The sequence below is a fragment of the Ursus maritimus genome, unplaced genomic scaffold (genome assembly GCF_017311325.1).
Source record: "Ursus maritimus isolate PB19 unplaced genomic scaffold, ASM1731132v1 scaffold_15, whole genome shotgun sequence".
Lineage (NCBI taxonomy): Eukaryota > Metazoa > Chordata > Mammalia > Carnivora > Ursidae > Ursus > Ursus maritimus.
Window position 1 is genome coordinate 7,412,404 of NW_024423897.1, and position 23,895 is coordinate 7,436,298.

Genomic DNA, 23,895 nt, shown 5'->3' on the forward strand with positions numbered 1-23,895 from the left:
AGGGCCTCCTATCTCTCCCTGCCTGTACCCTAACCCTTTCCTCACTCAACACCAACTTTCACACCCACGTAGGAGGAAGACAGAGAAAGTTTGGGAGGTTTGGACTGGGCAGTTTCCCCATAACCTTCCCCAGCTTGGAAAAGCTCCCTTGGGACTCTGAGGGTTAAAGGGCAGAGGTGGGCATAGCTCAGCCCCAGACATCCCCCCAACCCCAACACCTCGTTGCTTCCTTCCTTCACCCACCTACTTGTTCAACTGTCACTGTTAACTAGGATGCAATGGGAAACTACTCAAGTAAGAGGGCTGAAAACGATCAGCAGAAGGGAGGAAAGGGACGAAGCAGGAAGGGAATGTGCTCTGTTTTGCAGAACCAACAGTTCCAGCCAGGGAGCTGCCCTGTGTCACCTGACAGCTCCTTCTGTGAGCCGGTCCGAGTTGGATCAGAGCTGAGGACCTGCACAGAAGCCCCCCCACCCGGCCAAGTTGACCAGCCTGTTGAGAGGGCCAAAAACCACTGGAAAATATTCACCCAGGTTTATGTTACTTAGTAGGACTAGAATTAGAACTTTGGTCTTAGCCTCATTTATTCACCAAACAATTACCCGAGGACTGCTTTGGCCCTGGGGATTAAAATAGTGAACAAGATATGAATGATGCCTGCCCTTCCATCTCCAATACCTCATGAGCAGACAGCCAAAGCCAAAAAAACCAAATAGGTAAATGCAAGTGGTAAAAAGTACTGTGAAGCTTATGTCTCCTTGTTACTTCTGACTGGCTTCACAGATATTTTGCTTGTAAACTTAGGACTTACCATTGTCTTCTAAATAAATTTATTTAGTCCCAAGTGCCCTGGGAGGAGTCTTACTAATGGTGTAGGACAAGCTTTTAAATTTACTTATTCCCAAACAAAGTCTTAAAAAAAAAAAAAAAGAAAAAGAAAAAAAGGGACGCCTAGGTGGCTCAGTCAGTTAAATGTCTGCCTTCAGCTCAGGTCATGATCCCAAGGTCCTGGGATCGAGTCCCATGTTGGGCTCCCTGCTCAGCGGGAAGTCTGCTTCTCCCTCTCAAATGAATAAATAAAATCTTTAAGAAAAAAAAAATTTACTTATTCCCAGAAGCATCTAGAATATAACTAGAATATACTCCCCTGATAGAACATAACAACTTCCCTACCATTCATTAACAACTTAAAATTATTTGTTCGGTAACTAAGGTGTATTATCTCCCCGAATCTTCATGCCACTTGGTGAAGGTAGCGAACATGCTAAGAAGAAATGTCTGAGAGGCAATGTACGGTTTTGTGTGGAGCTCTGATCGTGCATTTCGAAGCTGTAGGCAGTACTGAACCTACAGATACACTCATACACGTGTGAAAGGACGGATGTCCAAAGACCAGTTAGACCCTGTAAAAGCAAGAGATTGGCTACAACATCAAAGTCCACCAATTAATTTATGGTACACCACTCAGTGGAATACTACACCGTGGTTAAAAAGAATGAAGTTGTTTGGGGCGCCTGGGGGGCTCAGTCAGTTAAGTGTCTGCCTTTGGCTCAGGTCATGATCCTGGAGTCCCAGAATCGAGCCCCACATCCGGCTCCCTGCTCAGCGGGGCGTCTACTTCTCCCTCTGCCCTTCCTGCTGCTCGTGTTCGCTCTCTCTCAAATAAATAAAATCTTCCAATAAAAAAAAAAAAGAATGAAGTTGTTTACAAATACCTTGCTGAGAAACGGCAAGGTACAGGACAGTACATTTAATATGCATTTTGAGATGGAAAAAAGGATACACATATCAGGGTCCCTGGTCACTGTAGTGAGGTGTCTTGAGAGCACACACTGGGTTTAATCCCAGTTCTACCACTTGCCATCTGTAGGATGTCGGGCAGGTAACTCCTCTGAGCTGAGTCCTCACTGGTATCATAGGAATGATCATAATAGTACCAACCTCGTGGGGTTGTAATGAGGATGAAGTAGAAATAATTAAACGTTTAGAACAGTGCCTAGGCCTACAGCGAGTGGAAGGATATGCTACTGCGGCTCTGGTGGACCCTTTAGATTTTGTGTGGTATCTAAATATTAGCTATTAACATAACACAACTAATTGCTACAGGAGAGGAATGATTTCAGGGTAAGTAACCTGACTTTTCCCTCAAAGAATGTAAACTGTGTGTGTGGGTGTTAGCCATCCCCATCACTTCTCTACTCTGAGGGTGGCCTGGGCATATGTGGTGGGGCACGCACTGAGCTGGATCAGAGAGGTGTCCACAACCCACACCCCAAAGAACAGCCTTCAGTACTCTTGTTCCGCCCAGAATCTTCCTCTGCCCTGGTCAGGAAGGACAAAGAAGGGAGTAGACACATTTCCTGGGAAGACATTTGATCTCATTTATTCGTTCCACAAATATTTATCGAGGACCCACTCTGCCTCAGACTCAACAGAAAGCACGCAAACAAGATCCGGGCTTTACGATCTTCCGTTTTAGAGGGAAGAGACAGAGGAGGGCATGTAACAAGATGACTGCAGAGGAACAGCGTGCTGAACAAACTGGGTCATTGTGTCAGAGAGGGACATGGGGGAGGATAAGTTAGATAGGATGGCCCAGGGTCAGGGGGAGAGGTCTCTCCGAGGGAGAGGCTTGAACTGGGATCAGAATATTGATAATTGGAGAGCTGTAGGAAGACAGTGTGAAGACATGAAGAGTGGACTGGGCGGAAGGAACCAGAATTGTAAACACAGAATACAGACAAGAAAGGTTAAGGTGGCTGGACTCTGATTAGCACGGGGAGAATTAACTGGACAAATCTTATTAGCCTTCTTGGATGCAGGAAGCACAAAGATCGCCAATGTGCACATGGCAAAAGGCTTTGCGGTCAAAGGCAATCATTGGTTTTGTGAATGGGTCAGAGCCGGTCAGTCTTTTCTCAGGCTAGTGTCCTAGTCACGTCACCTTTCTCATGCCCTCCTGCAGACAAACCACAGGATATCATGGCCTCACTCTTCAAACACAAATGTTCAAATTCCTTTTTTTTTTTTTGTAGATTTTATTTATTTACTTGAGAGAGATAGAGTGAGCAAGAGAGAGAGAAGGAGCAAGGGGAACGGCAGAGAGAGAGGGAGAAGCAGACTCCCCGCTGAGCAGGGAGCCTGACTCAGGGCTCGATCCCGGCACTCTGGGATTATGACCCGAGCTGACGGCAGACGCCCGCCCGACGGAGCCACCTAGGCGCCCCTCAAATTCTCTTTGAGTAGGGCCCACATGTGACCACAGTGCCATGAAACAGAAACCAGAGCTGAAACACAAAAGACATTTTGGAGGCGATAGACAGCGTTTGTGTCTTAACACTGGTCATTTGTTATCTGAGCGACCCAGAGCAGATCTTTCCACATTTCTGAAACTGTGTTTCCTGAAGATTCTGGAGAACACACGTGCATGATTCTGAGTGAAATTTCTTGATCTCTTCTTCAGTTTCTCGCCGGGCAAACGACCGGATGTATTGCTGGTGTGCCAGTGAACTGTTTAGAGAATTCAATGCCATGGCGGACAGAAGGCCGCCTGCAAATGCTCTGTCAGCTGAAGTAACACTGAGACATACTGCTCGGGTGGGAGGATTTGCTCCACACAGCCTTTCCCACATACAAGGAGGGTGTTAGGCACTCTGCTTCATAGCAGCTGATGATGTGGGTGTGTGAGGGGCTGAGCCTTGCTGGGAAAGCTGATCGCGGATGGAGGGGTGACTGACTGAAAAAAATCCTACTGCATGACCTTCATGTTTTTATTAGCTCTCTTAAAAAAAAATTATTCATTTGAGACAGAGAGAGAGAGAGAGAGGAAGGCACAAGGAGGGAGAGAGGCAAAGGGGGAGGGAGAAGCAGGCTCCCTACTGAGCAGGGAGCCTGATATGGGGCTCGATCCCAGGACCCTGAGATCATGACCTGAGCCAAAGGCAGATGCTTGATCCACTGGGCCACCCAGGCGCCCTTTATCATAAGCTCTCTTGTCCTGGTTCACCAGACAGACTACACCTAGAGAGAGGATGGACGATTCAAACCCCAGGTCTACCCCTAGTTTCCCCATGTCTTATATCTGCTTCTGTCTGTGGGATTGATCCCAGAAACATGAACCGTGGCTCCAGATAGCTTTGGGAAGAAAAAAATCCAGTTAAAGGCTGATTTCCTATTGTCTGCAACAGCCCCAGCTGGGCAGGGGTTTTAAATCCATTGAGCAAATGAGGGGTGGTGCCCGCGAGAGAAAAACTGCCCCCTGGCCTGGAGAGCAGTGGGGAGGAAATGGTGAGAAAGGGGAAGGTCAAAAATTAGGGAGACACAGATGAAGTGAGGGGTGGGGGAAAAAAGAGAGAGCAAAAATTCGTTCAGAAAGGCCACTTTATTGATGGAGATAAAACTGAAAGGAGCTCTCCACAGCCCTCCCTCACGCACTCAGTGGCTTCACTGGGCATCCGAGACTGGCGTGGGCAGGCCTGCCGCCAGCACGGGCTGGGCTGCTCGGCCAGCTCCGTGTTGCCTGCGCCACGTCAGGCGGCCACATACAAACACGTCACAGCTCATGAAGACTTGCAAATGCACCTCAGCATTCCCCAAATGATTCCGGACATTTTTTTTTTTAATATTGTACAAAATGTGTTAAGTAGGAAAGGTCAGCTGTGCTGTTGACACCGGCGGGACGTCCTTTTAGGATTACCGTCCCTGAAACATTACTTCTTATTGCAGTGAAACCTCTAGAAGGTAGAGCTGTACAAAAAGGAAAAAAAATCTAAACAATTTTAAGAAGAGCAGCAACTTACCACTGCTTCAGTTCATTTAAATTTTCTTTCTCAAAAATACATTCCTAAATATACAAACTATACAATCTTGTCATTTTAATGCTGGTTTTTGTGTTTTTTTGTTTGTTTTTGTTTTTTTAATAATAATAGAACCCAAACTAAAAAACAAAAAAACAAAACAACAGCTGTTCGCCTTCGAACCGACAAGAACGCTAGAGGACTTGTGACCAGTACCTTCATGTAACACCACATAAATAACCTCAGCCACAGTCTATGCTCACGGCGTGGTCAGTGGAACAAAGGAAATACTTTTCTGGCGATTAGACATCGTCTGCAGAGAGGGTCGGGATATTCATCCGAGGCTGGGTGAAAAATGCCATCTTCTCCCTGCGAAAGAGGCCAGCCCTTCAGAGCAGGGTTTCCAACCTCCCTTTTGAGATATTACGGGCGGATCACCCTTTGTGGTGGGGGCTGCCCAGTGCATTGTGGGATGTTTAGCAGCATCCCTGGCCTCCGGCCGCTCGGTGCCAGTGGCAGTCCCCCCACCCCCACCCTTCCTTCCAGTTGGGACAACCAAAAAAGGTCCCCAGCTATTGCCAAATGTGCCCAGGGTGCCCCAGTCATCCGTGGTTGAGAACCACTAGTTTAGGGACATCAGCAGGACCAGCCTGAGTTTCAAAGGGCCCTTGGGTCACTTGCAGCGTTCATTTGTTTGTTTTAGATTCCCAATTGGTTAAAAATTAAGAGGTGTCCAAACACAGTTATACAGATGACAGTATATTTTAAATGTTTCTATTCCAGAAAGGCATGTTTCTTTTTTTTTGAGCACATATACAACCAGAAGTGCCTCATCTAGGAGGATATCATGAGTCTAAATGCAAGGGCCTCTGTGAATGGGAGGCCCCGGCCAAATGGCATTTGGGGCCCTCTTGAGATGTGCCTGGATCCAGGCAAGAAAGCACCTCCCTAAGACCCCAGCAGGCAGCAGGCAGCAGGCAGAGTCAGGGAGGCCCGGCAAGCACTCGTCACCCCCAGGCTTGTTTATCATTCAGCCAATCCTCCGTGATTACCGGTGATGGAGATGCTCAGCGGAAAGGCCAGAGCAGGTGGCTCATTCATTCAACAAGCGGATCTAACAAATTAGCTCGCGTTGTGCGGGGACTGATAAAGACAGCTGAGAGAAAGCACGGCGGTGCTCACAGACCGCCTGGGACGGGGCGGCAGAGGACGCACAGCTGCTACGGGGAGAGCCACTGCTCTGCTGGTGGAGGGAGTGCTGGCTGGGGTGAGACCCGGGTCGGGTGGGCTGCGTGTGAAAGCGAAAGGAGGGCTGGCCAGGTGCCCACCTGCTTACCTGAAGGACTGCACTTCCGGGGGCTCCTTACAGCTCTGGCCTCGAAGCCTGTGCACATCCTTGGCGGCTGCCCGCATCATCTTGTCTGTCTGGAGCTCACCCTTGTGCTCTGCTCGGTCCATCTGTAGGGCAAAGCAAACAGGGCTGTGAGGTGGCACGGAGTCCTCAGGGCCTCCAGAAAGGGGTCAGCCAATGACAACTTTCGGGCACAAATGAGGAGTCTACTGTAGTCAAAAGGTCTGAGGGTCACGGAATGGGCACGCTCACTCCTTCCTGTTCCATGGTAGGATGGACGGGTTTTTGGAGCCACGGAACTGAATATCTGGAGATGAGGGCTGCCTAGTGACATGTGTGCCACCTTTCTAATCCTCAGGGTCACCAGAAAGGCTTATTTTATAATTACTTCTATATTATAGATGAGGAAACGGAGGCTCAGGCAGGTTAAGAAATTTCTTTAATGTCAAACCACTAAGAAGCGCTGGAAACCCAATTGCAATCATTCAGTTATGTTCAAGGGCTTTTGGAACACTGCACCCCTTCCTCCTAATGCAAACCGATGTAAGCACTTTTGAGAAGAAACCACAAAAAGCCCTAAAATATCCCTGTACCATATACTTGAAAACATTGCATGAAGATGGAATTTTGGTCAATGAAACCATGATTTTTTAAAAAGGTTTATTTATTTATTAGAGAGAGAGAGAATCCCCACTTAGACTCCCCACTAAGCACGGAGCCAGATGCAGGACTCAATCCCAGGACCCCAAGATCATGACCTGAGCTGAAATCAAGAGTCAGCCGCCCCAGTGAAGCCATCATTTAAATGGTTCTGCAGTAGAAGGTCATTATCAGATAGTCAGGCATGTACTCTTCTTTTGCTATTTGAGAGGTCAGGCTTTCTCTCTCCCTCTTTTCTTTTTTCTTTTCTTTCCTTTCCTTTCCTTTCCTTTCTCTTTCTTTCTAAGAATTTATCTATTATAAGTATACAGGGTAAAAGTAATAAATTAGTAAGAAATCAGCATTTCTGGAACTCTTGCATTACCGGAGTCCATTTGAAGCCCCCAGCTAGTCCAGGCCTCAGAAGCGCACCACCACCTCCCCCACTAAGGCATCGTGACCGGCCCCAAGAGCTGCAGCTTCAGCTAACGGCTCTCCCAACAACGCAGGCAGGTGCCCTCTGCAAGGGGCACTGTTGGGCTGTGTGCAGAGAAAACTAGCAGAGGCCATTCCGGCCATGGGTGACAGTCCAGCAGGGGCAGATATATAAACGAGTTGAAGATGGCCTCTGTGTATTGACCCTTTTTGTTCCTTTTTCATGACACCGGGACCTGTCAGCTCACAACCCCACTGGTGCCAAAGTCAAATTTTTAAGGCATCCAATTGCTTTAAATACAGCTCAAACAAGCAGATTGTTTTTAGTCATTTAGAAACTGCCAGCTTTGCAGACCCCATGAAGGTGTCCGCACCATCTGCTAGCCATAGATAAGATAAACCCCAGGGCCATAAAGGACCCGAAGCTGCTGCTGCTTTGTGGCTTTCTGACCCAGACAGTCCTGTGCTGCTGAGGGACAGTGTCTAGATGCTAGCTGCTTCTAGACCCCCTGCCCTAGGTGGTGGCCCGGAGAGGTGCCTTCGGGGGTTCTCGTGCAGGAAGGGACTTCCTCCATGTGCAAACGTGTATCTTTGGACATACGTCCTCTGTGGGACGGCATGAGCAGACACTGGGGCAGGTCAGTGTTCGGGACGTACTCTATTCACGTGTGCGCCCCAGCGCAGATTAGGCGCCCAATGTTTGACGAATAAAAGTGTGAATAATAAGGCCTTGCACACATAAACATGGCAATGCAGCAAAAGCGCCTGGCAGCCAGGTCAAGAGTTGTTAATGTTTCCTGGGCAAAGGGATTCCTGGATCCTTCTGCTGATGGGAATGAGGGGCCCTGGGAACACTCTTTAGTGGGTCACAGGCGGGTCGGCCCTGTTCGGGGCTCTGGCCTCCCTCCCCTGCAGCACTGGGCAGTCCCCCAGGGCAGACTGAGCCGCCTCCCTTGCCTCTTGCGTGGCTCTCACCCGCTTCTCCAGCATCCTCAGCAGCAGGCGGAAGCGCTCATCGTCACGCACCCACTGCGGCAGCTCCTTCTCCCCGTGGCTCTTGGCTTGTTCCAGCTGCTCCTTGAGCTCCTTCAGCACCGAGATCTCCTGAGTCAGCTGGCTGTGCCAGGTCCTGGTCGCCTGCAGGTCCAGCTCGAGGTCCAGTGACGTGCGGATCAGGCGCTCGGCGCGCAGGGATTTCACTGATGAAGGCTGCGGGGGCAGGGAGAGCTTTGTCTGGTTATTAGAGGGCTGGGTCCTGTGAGCCCCAACAACCTGCCCCCCAAACCCTCCCTTTGTTCCTCTGCAGGCTTCCACTCCTTCAAACATGGGGCTCGCCCTCCCCAGAGCCTGCCTTGATTTCTCCCAGGTCCGTGGCCTATGTTTATTGAGCATTTTTACGTCCCAGCTGAGATTCCAGCCCAGGCAGTTGGCTCCAGACTACTCGCTCACTCCCCCACTGCCTGGTTCCCCTGCTCTCAGTGCCCTCAACAGTCATCCTTGGTTAATGGGTTCCTGTCATGATCGTGCTCTGAAGTTGTTTCCTCAGCGCAGGTCTGCGCCCCCTTCAGAGCAGGTATCATGTCTTCCTGACTTTATGTTCCCATAAGGGACATCCGTTGTTTCTGCTTCTCCCGCACCCGCTCCCCTGGTCTGACAGTAACAGTGAAGCCAGTGATCATCTTCCCTTGGGGACGATCCACTCCTCCCCCACGCTCAGCCACATGGTGGCTCACGGGGGACTTCAGGGACAGGAATGTGACCCGAACCCGGACAGTCAGAACCTCAGTGACCGCTTCAGGGGTGAGTATGTTGGCTAAGCCCAGCCAATAACCTTCAGTTCTGGCACTTTTGCTGAGCTCCTTGGAAGAAAGTCTTTACACAGAGGTTACGAAGCCAGCAAGAGATAAACCTGGAACTGATCATGGCCATCTTTCCCACCATCTGGGGTGACCCTTTTTAAGAATTAAGCTATCTGGGGGAGCAGTACCAGGAGAGGGGGACTGAGGCTTGATGACATTGTCTCAACAAAGGCTCAATTCATGCCTGAAGGTAGTCCAACATTCTGGGGTTTTCCATTAAATGAGCCAGTAAATTCCCTCTTGCATTTTCAAGCTATATTTGAGTTCTTCAGTTATCTGTATGTAAAAGAGCCTGAGTAATGCGACCATTTACTCTCCTTCTCGATCAAAAAACAGTAATGATTATAACTAAATGACTAAGCAAGACAGAATTCTAAGTTGGCCCCGAGATTCCCACCTCCAACATACATGCCCGTAGAATGCCCTCCTCTTCAGTGTTGGAAGGGTGGCCTATGAATATCATGGGATAGCACTCCCATGATTAAGTAACTCATCAGTTGACTTTGAGTTAATCAAAGGGAGATGTTCCTGGGGGGGCCTGACCCAATCCAGTGAGCCCCAAAAAGGTGAACTAGGCCCTTCTTGGAAACAGATCTCCTGCTGGCCTTGAAGACACAACGTGTATTGTGGAGAGAGCCACATGGCAAGGGCCTAAGAATGACCTCTGGGTGCTGTGAGCAGCCCCTGGCCTGCAGCTAGCAAGAAAACACAAGACAAGGGATTCTGCCAATGTCCCGAGGGAGCCTGGAAGGGACTCTCTCCCTACGCAAGCTTCCACAGGAGGATGCAGTCAGCCAGCACCTAGATGTGAGCCTGGTGAGAGCCCGAGAGGATCCAGCTAACCTGTGCCTGAACGCCTGACCTGTGGACACTACGAGATACCGAATTGGTACTATTTTAAGCTAAGTGGGCTGTGATTTGTTATGCAGCGACAGAAAACACACAAGGCTGATAGACGGATTTGAGAAATGGTACATAAAAGATTACTGGGAGAGCTGCCCTCGGTTAAGGCTGGCAAGCACCCTTGTGGGCTGTGGAGCAGCTCAGTGCACCAGTTCTGTAATGCCCTTCTAGGGAGAGCCCCGTCTAGTCTGTGCTCGTAAATGAGCAGGGCCAGGACATCCAGCTGAGGGATCTCTGTGACTCCAGTTCTCAGACTAACAAATGGAGGTGCTTTGTTCAGACTGATGCCCAGTCCTGGAAACTTGCCTGGACAGGCTGAAGCAGAGACAAAGCTCAGGCACGGAGTGGAAGAAGGATGGAGTGCTCAAGCACCCCGGCCCAGCCTCCGGACTCCCCTGTGTCTCAGGTCACAGTCAGGGCCTGACGGAAATGTATGCTCAGATCCATCTATCAAGGGCTCTCTCAGGAAGTCCTCCCTGTGGCTGAGAAGAAGAGGTGAGGAAGGGCCAATTGTGGGAGCTCGTCTTGACAGCAATGCAGCAGTGCAAGGGGGGTAAGCAGGTGCTTCCAGAGGCTTTTCTCCGGAAGTAAATCATGGAACACCTGCTCCAGAATCCTCCAGGGAGCTTATTAACATGCAGTTTCCAGGATCCCACCCCTGCGGCCTGAATGAGACTGTCTGGGAGCACGGCCTGGAAAATGTGCGTTGTCAATAACCTCCCCAGCCGACAGGGGTGGAGGAGGGGGACCCCAGGCCGGCAGTTGGCCATCTGTCACTGGAGGCCATGTCCACAGTCCCCATGTACACCCTCTTCTGTGTGGCTTCCTTTCTCTTGCACTCTCTAGTTCTGGAGACTTGGGGATGGTGGTGACAAAGGACCTACTCCTGCTTCTGCTGTCAGCAGCAGGTCTGCCGGAGGTGCGGAGGAGCCCTCCCCTGCTTGGGGCTGTGGGCACTCTCGCCCTGCGCGTTCTTTTTGTTTTGCTCTCTTTACTTATCTTTCTGACGTTCCATCTCCTGCTTCTTCTGGTTCTGCCAACTGCTCAGAACTGCGGTAAAGTCTGTCTGTGCCGACGGCCCGGAGTGGGAAGGGCCCGCCTGCATCTCCGGCAGCTCTGACCCCTCACAGGAGTCCACCCTCTGCCTGCTACCGCGCCGCCCCGATCTCTGAGCCAAGTCTCCAGAAGGCAAGGGGAGGTTTCTCTCAAAGGCAGCCTGTGGCCTCTTCCCGGTGCTTTTGCAGCCAGACTGAGAGAAGTCCCTCTGCACCTCCCCGCTACTCGTGGCGGCTTGGAGGTATCTGGCTTCTCCGCCAGCAGGGAGGGCTGTCAGAACCTTTGCTCCCTCAGCTGGATGACACGCTGAGCAGAGTCGCGCGAGAGGCAGGCTTCCAGCAGCGACGGGGACACCCTGAGCTGGTTAGTTCTTAGTGACTTTGATTTCTACCCTGGAAGACAAGGCCAATACGTACACTCCGGATCTAACCTAGTCGTCGTCATAATAATGTTACATTTATTAACCTTGGCACCTTCCCCCGTGCCGACACAGCCCCTACAGTTCTAAGCACCATCATGCTTGCAAAGCAACTTTCTTCACAGCGGTGGCAGAGAAGAGACGGTCAGACACCGGGGCCTATGCCTGGGGGGACGATGGGGATGCAGGCGTACGAACAGCTCTGAGGTGACTGTCTTACCCGCTTCATCCGGACGCTGCGCCGCTCCAGGGAGTTTCGAACAAAAGGTGGCTTCTTGGACAGCGTGGAGCTGTCGCTGTCACTTCGGTTCAGCTGCAGGAGGAAAGTCCCGGGAGGTTAATGAGAACTAGAGCACATCTGGAAGGTATGCGGCGGCCAGAAGGGTGGCATGGTTCCCATGCGGTTGGCAGCACCGTGGGGTTGACGCCACACAGTGTGACTCCAGGATCTAATGGCCCCGGACCTAGCACACCGAGGCCTGTTTTCCCGGACTCTTCCCTGTCACCCGTACAGCCCGTCGTTACGGCTCAGACAGAGCCACGGGCAAGGTACACGTGTACGAAATGTCCAAGCTAAGATGGGCAGACAGGCTGGGTGAGCGCTCCCCTCCTCGGAATCCCTTCCATCACTCAGTTATCTGTACTCTCCCCAGAGGGCCAATACCATGCTTCTGTACCAAACGCACCCCCGACCGAGGAGGACCGGGGAGGGAGGCTGCGGTGACAGCACAACCCAGGCAGCAGGACTGGGGCTTCTTCCTCGAGTCACAACTGCGAGGCCGTGCAAACGCTATGCGCTGAGGCAGCGGAGCCCGTTTGCTCTGGCAGCTGCCTGCTCACTTCTCCGCTCTCTCCGGCGAAGCTGTTTGCACCGGTACTTTTGTGGTTATTGGTGATTATCAGTAACAATGCTATTAATAGTCCTGCGATGTCGATGGACACGGCAACCCCAGGGATGCAACTGACGAAAGCTACTGCAGGAGGCAGAGTCTGGGTCAGAACCAGAGACAATGACAGCCATGATCCTAACGATGCGTACCGTGTGCTTTATGGGCAGTTGCATTTAACCTTCCGACAGCCCTAATGAAGGGAACGGACGCCCAGGGAGATTAAGAAGCTTTACAAACCACAAGGCTGGTGGGCATCAGAACAAGAGTTCAAGGTCTGGTTAGTTTGACTGTAAGGCCAAGTCCTCTCCTGGCCCCCAGGAGGCACGGAGGGCTCAGAAATGGAACTACGCACAGATGGAGGGGTGGACCATCTTGACTGGGGTGGGTCTGTACAAATGCACTGGCTGGGTATCATACCAGGACGGGGCTTTGTCCCACACTGCTCCGCTCCAAAGGTGACACCTGCAGACTGTGTCATCCCAACTAGACACACTCATCAGGACAATTGATCCTTAGGTTGTAGCTGTTCAGGGGTCAATGATGATGTTAGAGAAGAGTGATGAAAACCACATTAGATCCTTAAACTTATCTCTTCCTAATGTCAAGATGTTTTGCTGCATTTAATCTCAGCCTCGGTAGAGAGTATTGTTGCTCTGTTATATTTCCATGTAAGAACCAGGGAAACCAGGAACGAACAGGTGAAATAGTTGACAGTCACAGGCAGCTAGTTAAGGAATGAGAATTTTGGAAGGACTGTATTCATCAGGTCAGGGTGAGCCAACCAACGCATGTGACAGCACCGCTGGGAACCATGTCGGTGTCGAATACACAGGGGCTGTGGCGAGCTGGAGGGAGTGTAATTGCATACATTGTCCCTACGCTCATGGACTTCGAGTGCAGCGGGGGGCCCAATCCAGGGAAACCAACCAAATGACACAGGCAGTGCTGAAGGTCAAAGAAAGGAGACAGCCGGCAGAGGACACCTGGTACGCACAAGTGTGGCGTCAGGCCGGCAGCCTGGGGGAGGGCAAAGGAAGTCCTCCAGGCCGTGGCCCCGAGTCATACAAAGGCTGTGGGCTCTGCAGTCAGACTCCTGGCTTTGCACCTAATAAGCTGCGTGACCTAGAGCAAAGTGCTCTGACTTTCTGAGTCTCAGTTTCCGCATCTGTGAAATGGGGTAAACACAATTTGTCTTGCAGGGCTGTTTCTGAGATTTGATGACACGGAAAACATGCACTATTTTGTGGAGAAAAGTTGCTGATTAGCACCCCAAAGTCCATCCCGTGGGTGGGGAAATCCCCAGCTTAGGATTCACAGTGGGAGACAAAGCCCACCTTCCATTAAGAACGCTGGAAGTACCAGAGTCTACCTTTCCCAGCCTCGCTTGCAGCTACAGGCAGGCACAGGACGAGCCTCTGCCCCTGGGGGCCACTGCCCCAGGCTTTGAATCACAACCTGGTTAGCTGATCCAGTGCTCTGTTCCTGCCTCTCACTTTCGACGAGCCCACTTGCACGGTTCCATGAGTATGCCATATCTGTCAGGGTCTCAGGAAGGGAGGGAGGGGTGGCAGCAGCAGGCAGGGCTGCTCTGGCCCCCTGCAGGGCAGGAGCCGCTGGGGGAGGTATCAGTGTTGAACCCGGCGGCAGCGGTGGCACTGGCTGGGCCAAGTCTGGCAGCAGCGCTGGCAGTATCCTCACCTGCCTGGCTTTGTGGGATGATTTTGGCTGGGGTCTGGCCTGCCTTCTTCCCCTCTGATTTCTGAGGCTGGTTCTGCAGCCTTCCAACCCTTCCAGTGCATATGTGAATTACTCGGCTTCCTTTCCAGAAGATTCCTTCCTGCTTATATTGCTCGCAGTCTGTTTCTGTTGCTTCCATTCAGAGCCTGACTGGGATAGGCCTTGATACGAAGAGGTGGGGTGCCATAAGTCCCAGACTAGGAAACATGGAGCTGGCCGTGTACTGGAGGGTAGGTTGGGGCCCAGACCCCAATACTTCCTGTTGGGAATTTGGTCATACTCATTTTGTGGGTTCAAAATGGAGGGTTAAGTTGTTACCAGACCATATGCTGACAGAGTTTTAGGGGAAATGATAGGAAAAAATTCAGGATATTGTACCACTGGCTTCGTCCTGCAGCCTTCAGTAAGATTTTACATGAAAGAGATAACCTGGGGCTGAAGTGGGGCAGTCAGAAAGCAAAAAGGAAAAATACAGGCATCCCTGCTTTCTGAAAGTTCACGTGACATTACTTTGCTTTTACAAAAGACCCACATTAGTAACTGTTTTTGCTAGCTGAAAGAAATGCGGAGAGGATTTTCACTTTAATGAAGAAGACGAAAGATAAAACAATGCTCAGGGTCTGTTTTGCAGCGAGCCCTTATGCAGGCAGCGGCACCCCGAGTGGGAGGGGCGCCACCACGCTCCTTTCCCAAACACGCTGAGCTTCTCAGCATCCAGCTCCCACAGCCTGAACCGAGTCTGTGACCACCTGTGCTTCATACTGATTTATGCTGCACATCTTTTAGCGAGATGTGTCCTAAGGTATCCGAAAAGCCTGAGAGAGGTTTTTTTTTTTAGGTCTGGGAATGCTAAAAAAGAAATTTCCATGAAAATTAATGGTAACTGCTTCTCTACTTTATGTCGCTTTGGCTTTGCTGTAAGAAAGGCCCTTTCTGCCTGTTGCATCGGATGCACGCTGCCTGGGGATTTCTTAATTTGCAGGCTTGCAGGGTTGGAAACTGGTCCAGATAATGAACATGGGAAGGGCCCCCCATGGTGCTAGGTGTGTTACAGATGCTTAATAAATACCATCGGAGCTCCTGGTTATTCGAAGATGCCAATCCTGGGAAAGGGCCACTTAAGGTGAGTCCATCTAAACACGGGACCAGAATCTTATAGTAAACATTGGGGGAAAAAAACTTTGAACTTTAGTTGGAAAAGGGAAACACTTTACAAAAGTTTTATCTTCCATCTGACAAAATTACAACTGCATTCTAATTCTGATGAAAAAGAATGAATCAAACACTAATTTCTTCTGGTGATGAATGATGAGTAATATTCTTTACTTTGTGTTTGAATTCCACTGCACAGTCATAAAACTGGTAATTTTGCCCAAACCAGAGGGTTTCATCCATTATCTTAAGGGCTCTTCTGAATCCTTCAAATTATTCACATTTGCAATATGAGTTGGATTTTTCTCTTCTGCAGCTGTGAGCTGGCTTAACTGCAGGATTCTTCACCTGTGATTCGGGAATTCCCTAACATCAATATTACATTCAGTGACTTCAGGAAATGCTGTACCCTTCCCAAGATATGCAGCCGATGTGCAGACGCTTACAAGCTCGAACAATTAGCTAGAGGCGTGACACAGAAGGGAGGGGTTTACGTTATTTCTGGGAGGGACTAGGGGGATGTTTCTGTGGGGGAATAACTGGTAAGTAGCCAATACATTGGTGACACTGCCATATGATGAAAAAATTAGCTTCTCAACTCAATCCCATAATTTTGGCCGTGGCTACTGAATATCAGATACTGAAAATGCCCCTCAATATCCCCTCTCCCTCCCGAATTACAATAGATGGGTAAGTGGCAGGCTGATGATGTAGGCTGGGTTCCATGGGCTTCTCCTTCTATGATGACTTATTGGAACACTAGACAGGGAAGGTTCTGTGTGTGCTTCTAGTTAATGTTCGCTGGTTCTCTATGGCAGAGGGTAAGGAAGGACGTTGACACGTCACTGGAGCCCAGGACTCAGGTCAGGTATGCATGTGTCATATCTGTGCCATCCCTGAGGAAGGCTGGGACCCCTTCAGACGTGGTAAGTGCTCAAACCCTCCACTTACACTAGAACAAAAGGAGGCTGGCCTAGGGAAGGGTAGACTAATGAGATGGAAACACAGGGAAAGGCACGAGGGAGCAAAAGTCTACTGCAGGATTTCTCAACTCTAGCGCAGCCTGTAAGAGAAGGCTAGCAACCAAAACAGGAAAAGAGGGCCAGGTGGTCAGAGTGAACCTGACAGCCCGTCCTCTCCCATCATCTAAGGGCAGCTGTGCCCACTGCTTAGCTCCAGCCAACTGCTGCCGGGGGAGAATGTGCAGCCATGGGGGCGGGCAGTTTCTTTTTTTCAAGAGAAACTAGACTTTTATATGAAATCTCTTCATTTTTATTTTATTTTTAATTGCCTTCCCTGAGTTTTCAATGTTAGCAACAGGTTCAATGAAAACCACCCAACCAACCTGTGGCTAAATGGTACAGGCATGTTGCCCTTTTGCAACCCTCGGCTGCACACTAGGATCACCCTGGAAGTGGGGAAGAAATGCCCGCTCAGGGACAGTGAGGGGTCAGTCTGATCTCAGCAGGTGATCATGTAGAAGGGAAGGGCCAGCTGTGAAGAAGAAGGAGGGGAGAGCTGGTTGGAATGATAAAGAGAATGTTGGCCTTGTACGGGTTACCAAGCTTCTCCTGTACTTTATCTAATTCGATCCCTAAAACAACCCTTCGAAGTCAGTGTATTAGCTCCACATGCAGCGAGGCGCTAACCCGCCTGAGGATAGCTGACAAAGTCAGAGTCACAAAATTTGCACCCAGAACCCTGGGAGGCCCAAGGCTCTCACTACTCCTCGGGAAGCAGGTGTTCTGGGAGGGAAGCAGTACCATGCATTTGCTTACCCGGCACACATACTGGCTTTGGGGTCCTGGGGAGAAGGTCTTAGAGCGGATGATGGTGCTCCCTCGAAGAAAGGGCCCCGGGGATGGTGCGCCCACCCGGCGGTCCTTGGGCCGCACCACTGTGGGAGATGGGGCCGGGGTCTCTGTGTTGGTCTCCTTGTCCACCTGAAGAAGAAGTCAGAGCTTTGAGGCCACTCGTATCCATACTGTCTCGGCCACCCAGCCGAGACTCAAGGGGCAGACTCCCAGCTGTTCCCCACTCCTGTCACCTGGCCTTTGATCCACAGACAGAGCTGGGGGCTTCGTAGGCTCTAGCCCTGCCAGCCAGGGCAGCACCCAAGGCCCCAAATGCTGGGCCCCTATTCCTCCATGTGGGTTGGAGCATATTCAGTCTCCAAACAAGCTCACGTGAGCAGTATATGGACGGATGTCCTTGACTTCATATCCTCAAGACATCAATGCCAACCACATTTTGACAAAGCCACACCCAAGGCCTCCAGTGCTTCAGCCCAGAACTGCAGATGCTTCGCCGGAATTATGGAGGCAATGTGCAAATCCCAGTCTTTCAACTCAGGGAGCAGGTTTTCTACTGCCCTTTTACAGCGGTCACCATCAAAAGATGAACAAACAAGAACACCTGAATGCAGGGCCCTGGTAGCCTACAGTGCCTTTGTGTAATTTTGAAAAAGGCACCCCTTTTGGCTGGAGAGACTGCAAAAAGACTCCTCTGGGTGTGGAGCAGTTGGAAGATGACCCTAGGTTCTTCACCAGCCCCTCTTGGCCAGGCACCTTTGTGCAGTGTGCAACCCGCAGCTCCAGCCCCAGGGGCCCTGCTCGCACACAATGGGGTGCTCTCTTTCCTGCCAGTGGAAAAGACAGAGAGATCTCTATGGAGAGTGAATCTGGTTATCGTGTGTAACCCTACCTAGTGCAGCAGGAAAGGAGGTGGCGAGGGGAACTTGACTGGACTCCTTTTTCCTATTGTACTTTGGGCAGATCCAAACAAAGAAATACATTCCTTTGAAACCTGAGAACCTGTCTGCAAGGTTGGTATTATTGTATCCATTTTAGAGATGAGGAAATGAAGGCTGGAAGGGATGAAGTCACCCGCCTAGGACTACACAGCGAGAGAGTAGCAGAGCCAGCACCTGAACCCAGACCCCTCTGGCTACAGAGCTGGAGGTCAGTGCAGAGAAACGGGAGCTGCAGAGGGCAGGAGAGAGGAGGGGAGAGCCAGCCTCTCCCCTTTTACTGTCACTGAGATGCCCTGAAGTACAGGCAGGGACGCTCCCATACAACCTTCTGCAGGTCACCCCATTCCGAGGGCCTGTCCCCTGAGGCTGGAGGAGCCTTTCTGGAATGCCTGGACCCAGGCACCGAGGGCTATTTCCCCAAGACATCCCTTCAGGTCTCTCTGGCCCTGCCTACCTTTAACGCTGGGCACTCGTCCCGATCAGATGAGGCTTTCTCAGCGAAAACATCCTCCTCTCCCTCCTCCTCCTCCTCCTCCTCCTCCTCGGCCGCTTCGTTCTCGCTGGTCTCGTCGTACCTCCTGTGATGACAAACAGCTTTGGTTACCTGCCCAGAGACCACTCCGATCTGCTCACTTGCCTCTAAATGCACCTAGTGCAGGGCTCCCAAGCCTTTTCACAGTTGAGGACACACTTAAACAAAAAAATCAGTGAGGTCTAATTGACGAACAACACAAGGCATTTTCATTGTACAGTTTCATTTGACCAACGTATCCCCCACCCATGTATCCCCAGTGTAACTACTACCACACTCGATGTACAGAACATTCCATTACCCCAAGAGGTTTCTTGTACCCTTTCCTGTTTAACCTTTCCCTTCCTCCAGCCCACCACTGATCAGCTTTCTGTCACTACAGATGGAGTTTTCTAGCATTTCGTAGACATGGAATCAGACAGTATGTGTTCTTTTGTCTCTGGCTTCACCCCTCCATCTAAAGTTTCTAACATTCAACTATGTTGGTGCCTGTATCAACAGTTCACCCCCTTCCATTGCCGAGTGGCATTCTCAATGGAACGGATACATCACAATTCATATAGCTATTCATCTATCTGGTGGGGAACATTTGAATGGCTTCCATTTCTTGGCGACTATGAATAAAGCTGCTTCTTTTTTTTTTTTAAAGATTTTATTTATTTCAGAGAGAGAGAACATAAGCACGAGATGGAGCGGGGGCAGAGGGAGAAGCAGACTCCCTGCTGAGCAGGGAGTCCGATGTGGGGCTCAATCCCAGGACTCTGGGACTATGATCTGAGCCGAAGGCAGATGCTTAACTGACTGAGCCACCCTGGCACCCCGCTCCTTTTTTTTTTTTTTCTTTAAGATTTTTTATTCATTTACTTGGGAGAGAGCTAGAACACAGAGGGAGAGGGAGAAGGCAGGCTCCCCACTGAGCAAGGAGCCCAACGTGAAGCTTGATCCCAGGACACCCGGATCATGACCTGAGCCGAAGGCAGACGCGTAACTGACTGACCCACCCAGGTACCCCTATTTTTTCCTATATGGATATCCAGTGGTGTTCTGGCCACCATTTGTTGAAGAGAGCTTATTTTTGATGATACTTTTCATGATTATTCTTTCCCTTTGAACTCTAGAATTGGGAGGAGTTGTTGTGACAAATGGGCTGCATTTGCTGATTACTAATTTATCTTTAGTCCCATCTTCTCAAAGGCATACATAACCACCAGGCTTCCGATCAGCAGGAGACAGTGCTGCCATACTGAGCTTAAGGAATTCCAGCCAAAAGCAGAGAAATCTGACATTCGGTTAGCTGGCTCAGTGAGACTGTGGACAAGCATAAAGTCTCCCTTGGGATTTTCCCGATGAGGAGAAAAGATCTTGGATCTCCAGCCCCACAGCCCCACGATTAAAACCTCCCTGCCCTTAGATGGGGACCAGTGCTAATGGACACCCCTTGCTCTCCCTTCTTTGCCTCCACAGCTCCTTGATCTAGTCATAAAAGGGCCATTAAACATGGGAACACACAACGAGCACCTCCCTAATAATTTCGCAGATGTCACCTTAATCGGGATTTACTGAAGGCTTAATAAGCAGCAGGTGCCATGCTAAGGCCTTACACCAACACTGAAAGCAATCAATGTCTCCATTTTACAGATTCAAAAGCTGGGAATCAGAGAGTTTCTAGGCCCTGTCTGGTGTCATGGACCACTAAGGGGTGCAGCCAGGTCTCCCATCCAATCAGTCCTACCCCACTGAGTGCTGGACCACTATGGAAGTCTTTTCTTTTTGACCATGAATCTGATCTAAATATTTCCAGAAAGGAAAAAATCATCTCAATGGTCAGGAGAAAAATGATTAAAGTAGACAACATCTCTTCACCCTTTGGAGTGGCAAAATACATCGATATGAGAGAATATCAAGTGCTGGCAAAGGCATGGGAAATAGGCATAACCCTGCAGGGAGCGTACCGCGGGGCAGCCAATTTATACTCCGAAGTCAGGTTAGCAGTAGCTGTCAAAACAGCACGCACCTATTCTCGATTAAGTACTGAAGTGCGATTACACTGAGCATCAGAGAGGGTGTAGCTTAAGGGTCCTCCGAATCACTGCTGGTGGGAGCATTTACTAGTGCAATCTGATCTGGGAACTATGCTGCAATGCCTATTAAACTATAAAGCACATAATGCCCTGGGACCCAGCAATGCCATTTCTCAACCTCTGCCCTAGACACACACACATACACACAAGTTCCCAAGAAGGCAAACACAGGATTTTCACCCTAGCATTGTCTGCGATTACAGTCTCTTATATTTTTGAACACCCTTTGAATTTTGTTTTGCTTGTGGATCGTAAAAAAATCCAGGCTTGTGATTATATGCACTCAAGAAACCTAAACAAAGAAAAGGAGGGAGTAAGTACAGCACCCGGGCCCTTGGGTGCTGAGAGACGGAGTGGAAATTGGAACAGAGGGCCAGTCTTTGGGGGACCTCCACACAGGCCTCTGGAGTGCAGCAGGCACAGCAAAGCTAGTTAACATTCTAGGACCAAAAGAAGCCTCCGGTGTGGGGGGAGGGCGGCTGCAGATGGATTTACTTCAGTAGAGCAGCTCTGGGATTCCCAGTCCTCTTTGTAAGTCAGTGTCTAGGGAAGTTTGAATGGCAGGGGTGGGGAGAGAGGGGGCCGCAAAGGGAGAGAGAACAGAAGGCAGTTGCTAGGGGATGGCTTGAAAAGTCTCACCACAAGCTTGGAATTTGGCAGAAACTACTGATCTTGTGCCAGGGTTTTTGGAAGACAGGTCCTGGGCCTATTTCCGGCATCAGACCTTTGCACAGCCCAGCCCAGCTCAGCCCAGCAGTGTGCCACAGAGACGGAGAGAGAGGGAGAGAGGAGAGAGGGAGGACAAGGGCAGGTAGGGAGGGATGGAAAGGGAGAGGAGAGACAGAGGAAGAAAGGGACACAGGGAGAGAGAAAGAGGGAAAGAGAAATTGTGATGGTTTAGGGAAAGCCTTAAAACAAACAAATGAACATACAAAAATTCAGGAACCTTGCCCTACACTTTAACGCATGGAGAAATAAAATGGTGAAGGAGAAGAGTAAAAGAGGGGTGGGGCTGCAGGCCATATCTAGCCCACTGCCCGTTTTGGACAGCCCAAGCTATGAGTGGGTTTTATATTTTTAAATGGCTGAAAAAAATATCAAAAGGAGAATGATATTTCATGACATGTGCAAATTATATGAAATTCAAATTCCAGCCTCCATAAGTGAAGCTTCAATGGCATGTCGGTGCACGTACCATCGAGGGCTCCTTTCACAGCACAACCGCAGAGATGAATAGATGTACCAGGACCCGCAGAGCCCATAAAGCAGACATTTACTATCTGGCCCTTTCCAGAAAATATTTGCTGACCCCTGGAGGAAAAGACACTATGGAAAGGCCCTTTCTGAGACCAAATGTATAACCAGGACTGTAACAATTACACAGAAGAGCTACTGAGTGCTTCCTGTAGGACACAGTCTGTGCTGTGCTTATCATGCATAATTCTACTGAGCCTACAAAACGTCCCATGTGTCGTGGCCACTCCTGAAATCCGTACCTCATGGAGGCGGAAACAGAGGTTTAGAGCCATGGTGGTCAGCCCTAGCTGCACATAAGGGTGACCCAGGGAGCTTTAAAAACTCACTGACGCTCAGGCCTCACCCAGACCTAGGATCCCACAGGAAGCTGACTGAGCAAGACTCCCAATCCCTGGCTGGCTGAATTCAGAGCAGGTGCACGAAAGCCCAGCCGTACTTCCTCCCGAAGGGCAAATTCACAGGCTCTGGTCATTTCTGAGCTGGGATTTGTCTTCTCCCTTCCCAGCTGGTAGTTAGCAGGCTTCCTTCTCATTTGCCGAGTGCTCATTCCTACCATCTACCGGGCACCCACCACGAGCTTCCCGCTTTCTCCTCCTCACGGTGACTTTCCCTTCAGCCCTCTGCAGTAAGTCGCTGTGGCACCCCGCTTTTCCAGATGGGGCTCAGACAGGGTTAGAATGACTCGCCTGACAGCAGCGGCTTGCGGTGGAGGGCAGTGGCCAGGAGGAAGCCCACTATGGGCTCTGGAGAGCCGGATATGCTCTGCTTCTGGATTTGGATGCTGGTTACATGGGTACTTGGGTTTCTGAGAATTCACTGAGCTGTACGCTCTGGGGAACTTTTATGTGAGTGTGTCATACTGCAAGAAAAAAATTAAAAATGCTTTGCCAAAGGTGACCAAAACATGACGAAGCTAAGGTTTGCATTCTGGTCTATACTATTGTTTCCTAAATGTGTGAGGAGACCTATCTTTTGGGACACAGGAGACTCAGCAGCTTCGAAGCGCAGAGAAAGCTGTCTCCAGTTCTCCTCTGGACCCCGAGAAGTCCCTCTTGCAACGCATGTCTTTAATATTGCTGAACACTGACTAATCTCCCTGTTTAACAGTGAGAGCAGACCTCAGGCCCAGAGCCTGGGCGATCAATATGTGGAGGTGGGTTTTATAGTCTTGCTTGCTTTTCATTACATTTAATTTTCCAGTTACCTTCTGAGGCAGACTTGGCTGAAAGCCTACCCAGGACCCACTTCCGCTTTCTTCCTTGGTAACAGAACCCTGATTTTTTTTTTTTTTAAAGATTTTATTTTTATTTATTTATTGGACAGAGAGACAGCAGAGAGGGAACACAGCAGGGGGAATGTGAGAGGAAGAAGCAGGCTCCTAGTGGAGGAGCCTGATGTGGGGCTCGATCCCAGAATGCCGGAATCACGCTCTGAGCTGAAGGCAGACGCTTAACAACTGCGCCACCCAGGCGCCCAGAACCCTGATTTTTATATCCGACTTCACAGACCCCATTTCCCAGCCTCCCTTGCAGTTGGGTAGGCCACATGGCTAAGCTTAGCCAATGAGAATCAAGCAGAAATTGCTGGGTGGGACTCTGAGGAATGCTCCGTGGTTAAAAGTCAGACAGGCACATCTTTCATCTTTCCTCTTTTCTGATGCCTGCCTGATGGCTGGTGACTCAGCAGCCATTTTGAGCTATAAAGCAGCCTCGGTGATGGCAGTCACCCAGTAAGAAGAGCAAAGCGGAAGGAGAGGAGGAGCCTGGGTTCCCAGCAACACCATGAGCTGACAGATGAGCCTGAGACTGCTTCTTCCCATTCTTCTTTTTAAGTAACAACGAAAGAAACTCTCTTATTTAAGCCTGTTATTTCTACCCTCCGTTCCTAGCAGTCAAATGCAATTCCTTATTGTAACGTCTTTGGTTTATGGCACATGATACTTACTTTCAATATATACTAATAGAAAATTTTTTTTTACCAAAATAAATGTGAATAAATGCAGACACTAATATATGGACTAGCACAAGTGATTTATAG

The 23,895-nt window shown here is 50.0% G+C and overlaps 1 protein-coding gene across 1 annotated transcript in view; it reads right to left on the reverse strand.

Moving 5' to 3' along the window:
* Positions 1–4,362: 4,362 nt before the first annotated feature.
* The window catches only part of WWC1 (WW and C2 domain containing 1), a 52,651-nt gene continuing 33,118 nt past the window's right edge, over positions 4,363–23,895 (reverse strand). Inside the window, exons 12-17 of the mRNA XM_008692714.2 lie at positions 18,443–18,566; positions 17,015–17,179; positions 11,678–11,770; positions 8,197–8,430; positions 6,133–6,254; positions 4,363–5,165 (exon numbers count right to left, since the gene is read on the reverse strand). Of these exons, the coding sequence (XP_008690936.2) occupies positions 5,099–5,165; positions 6,133–6,254; positions 8,197–8,430; positions 11,678–11,770; positions 17,015–17,179; positions 18,443–18,566 (805 nt within the window). The 3' untranslated portion in view covers positions 4,363–5,098. The remainder of the gene's footprint in view (positions 5,166–6,132; positions 6,255–8,196; positions 8,431–11,677; positions 11,771–17,014; positions 17,180–18,442; positions 18,567–23,895) is intronic.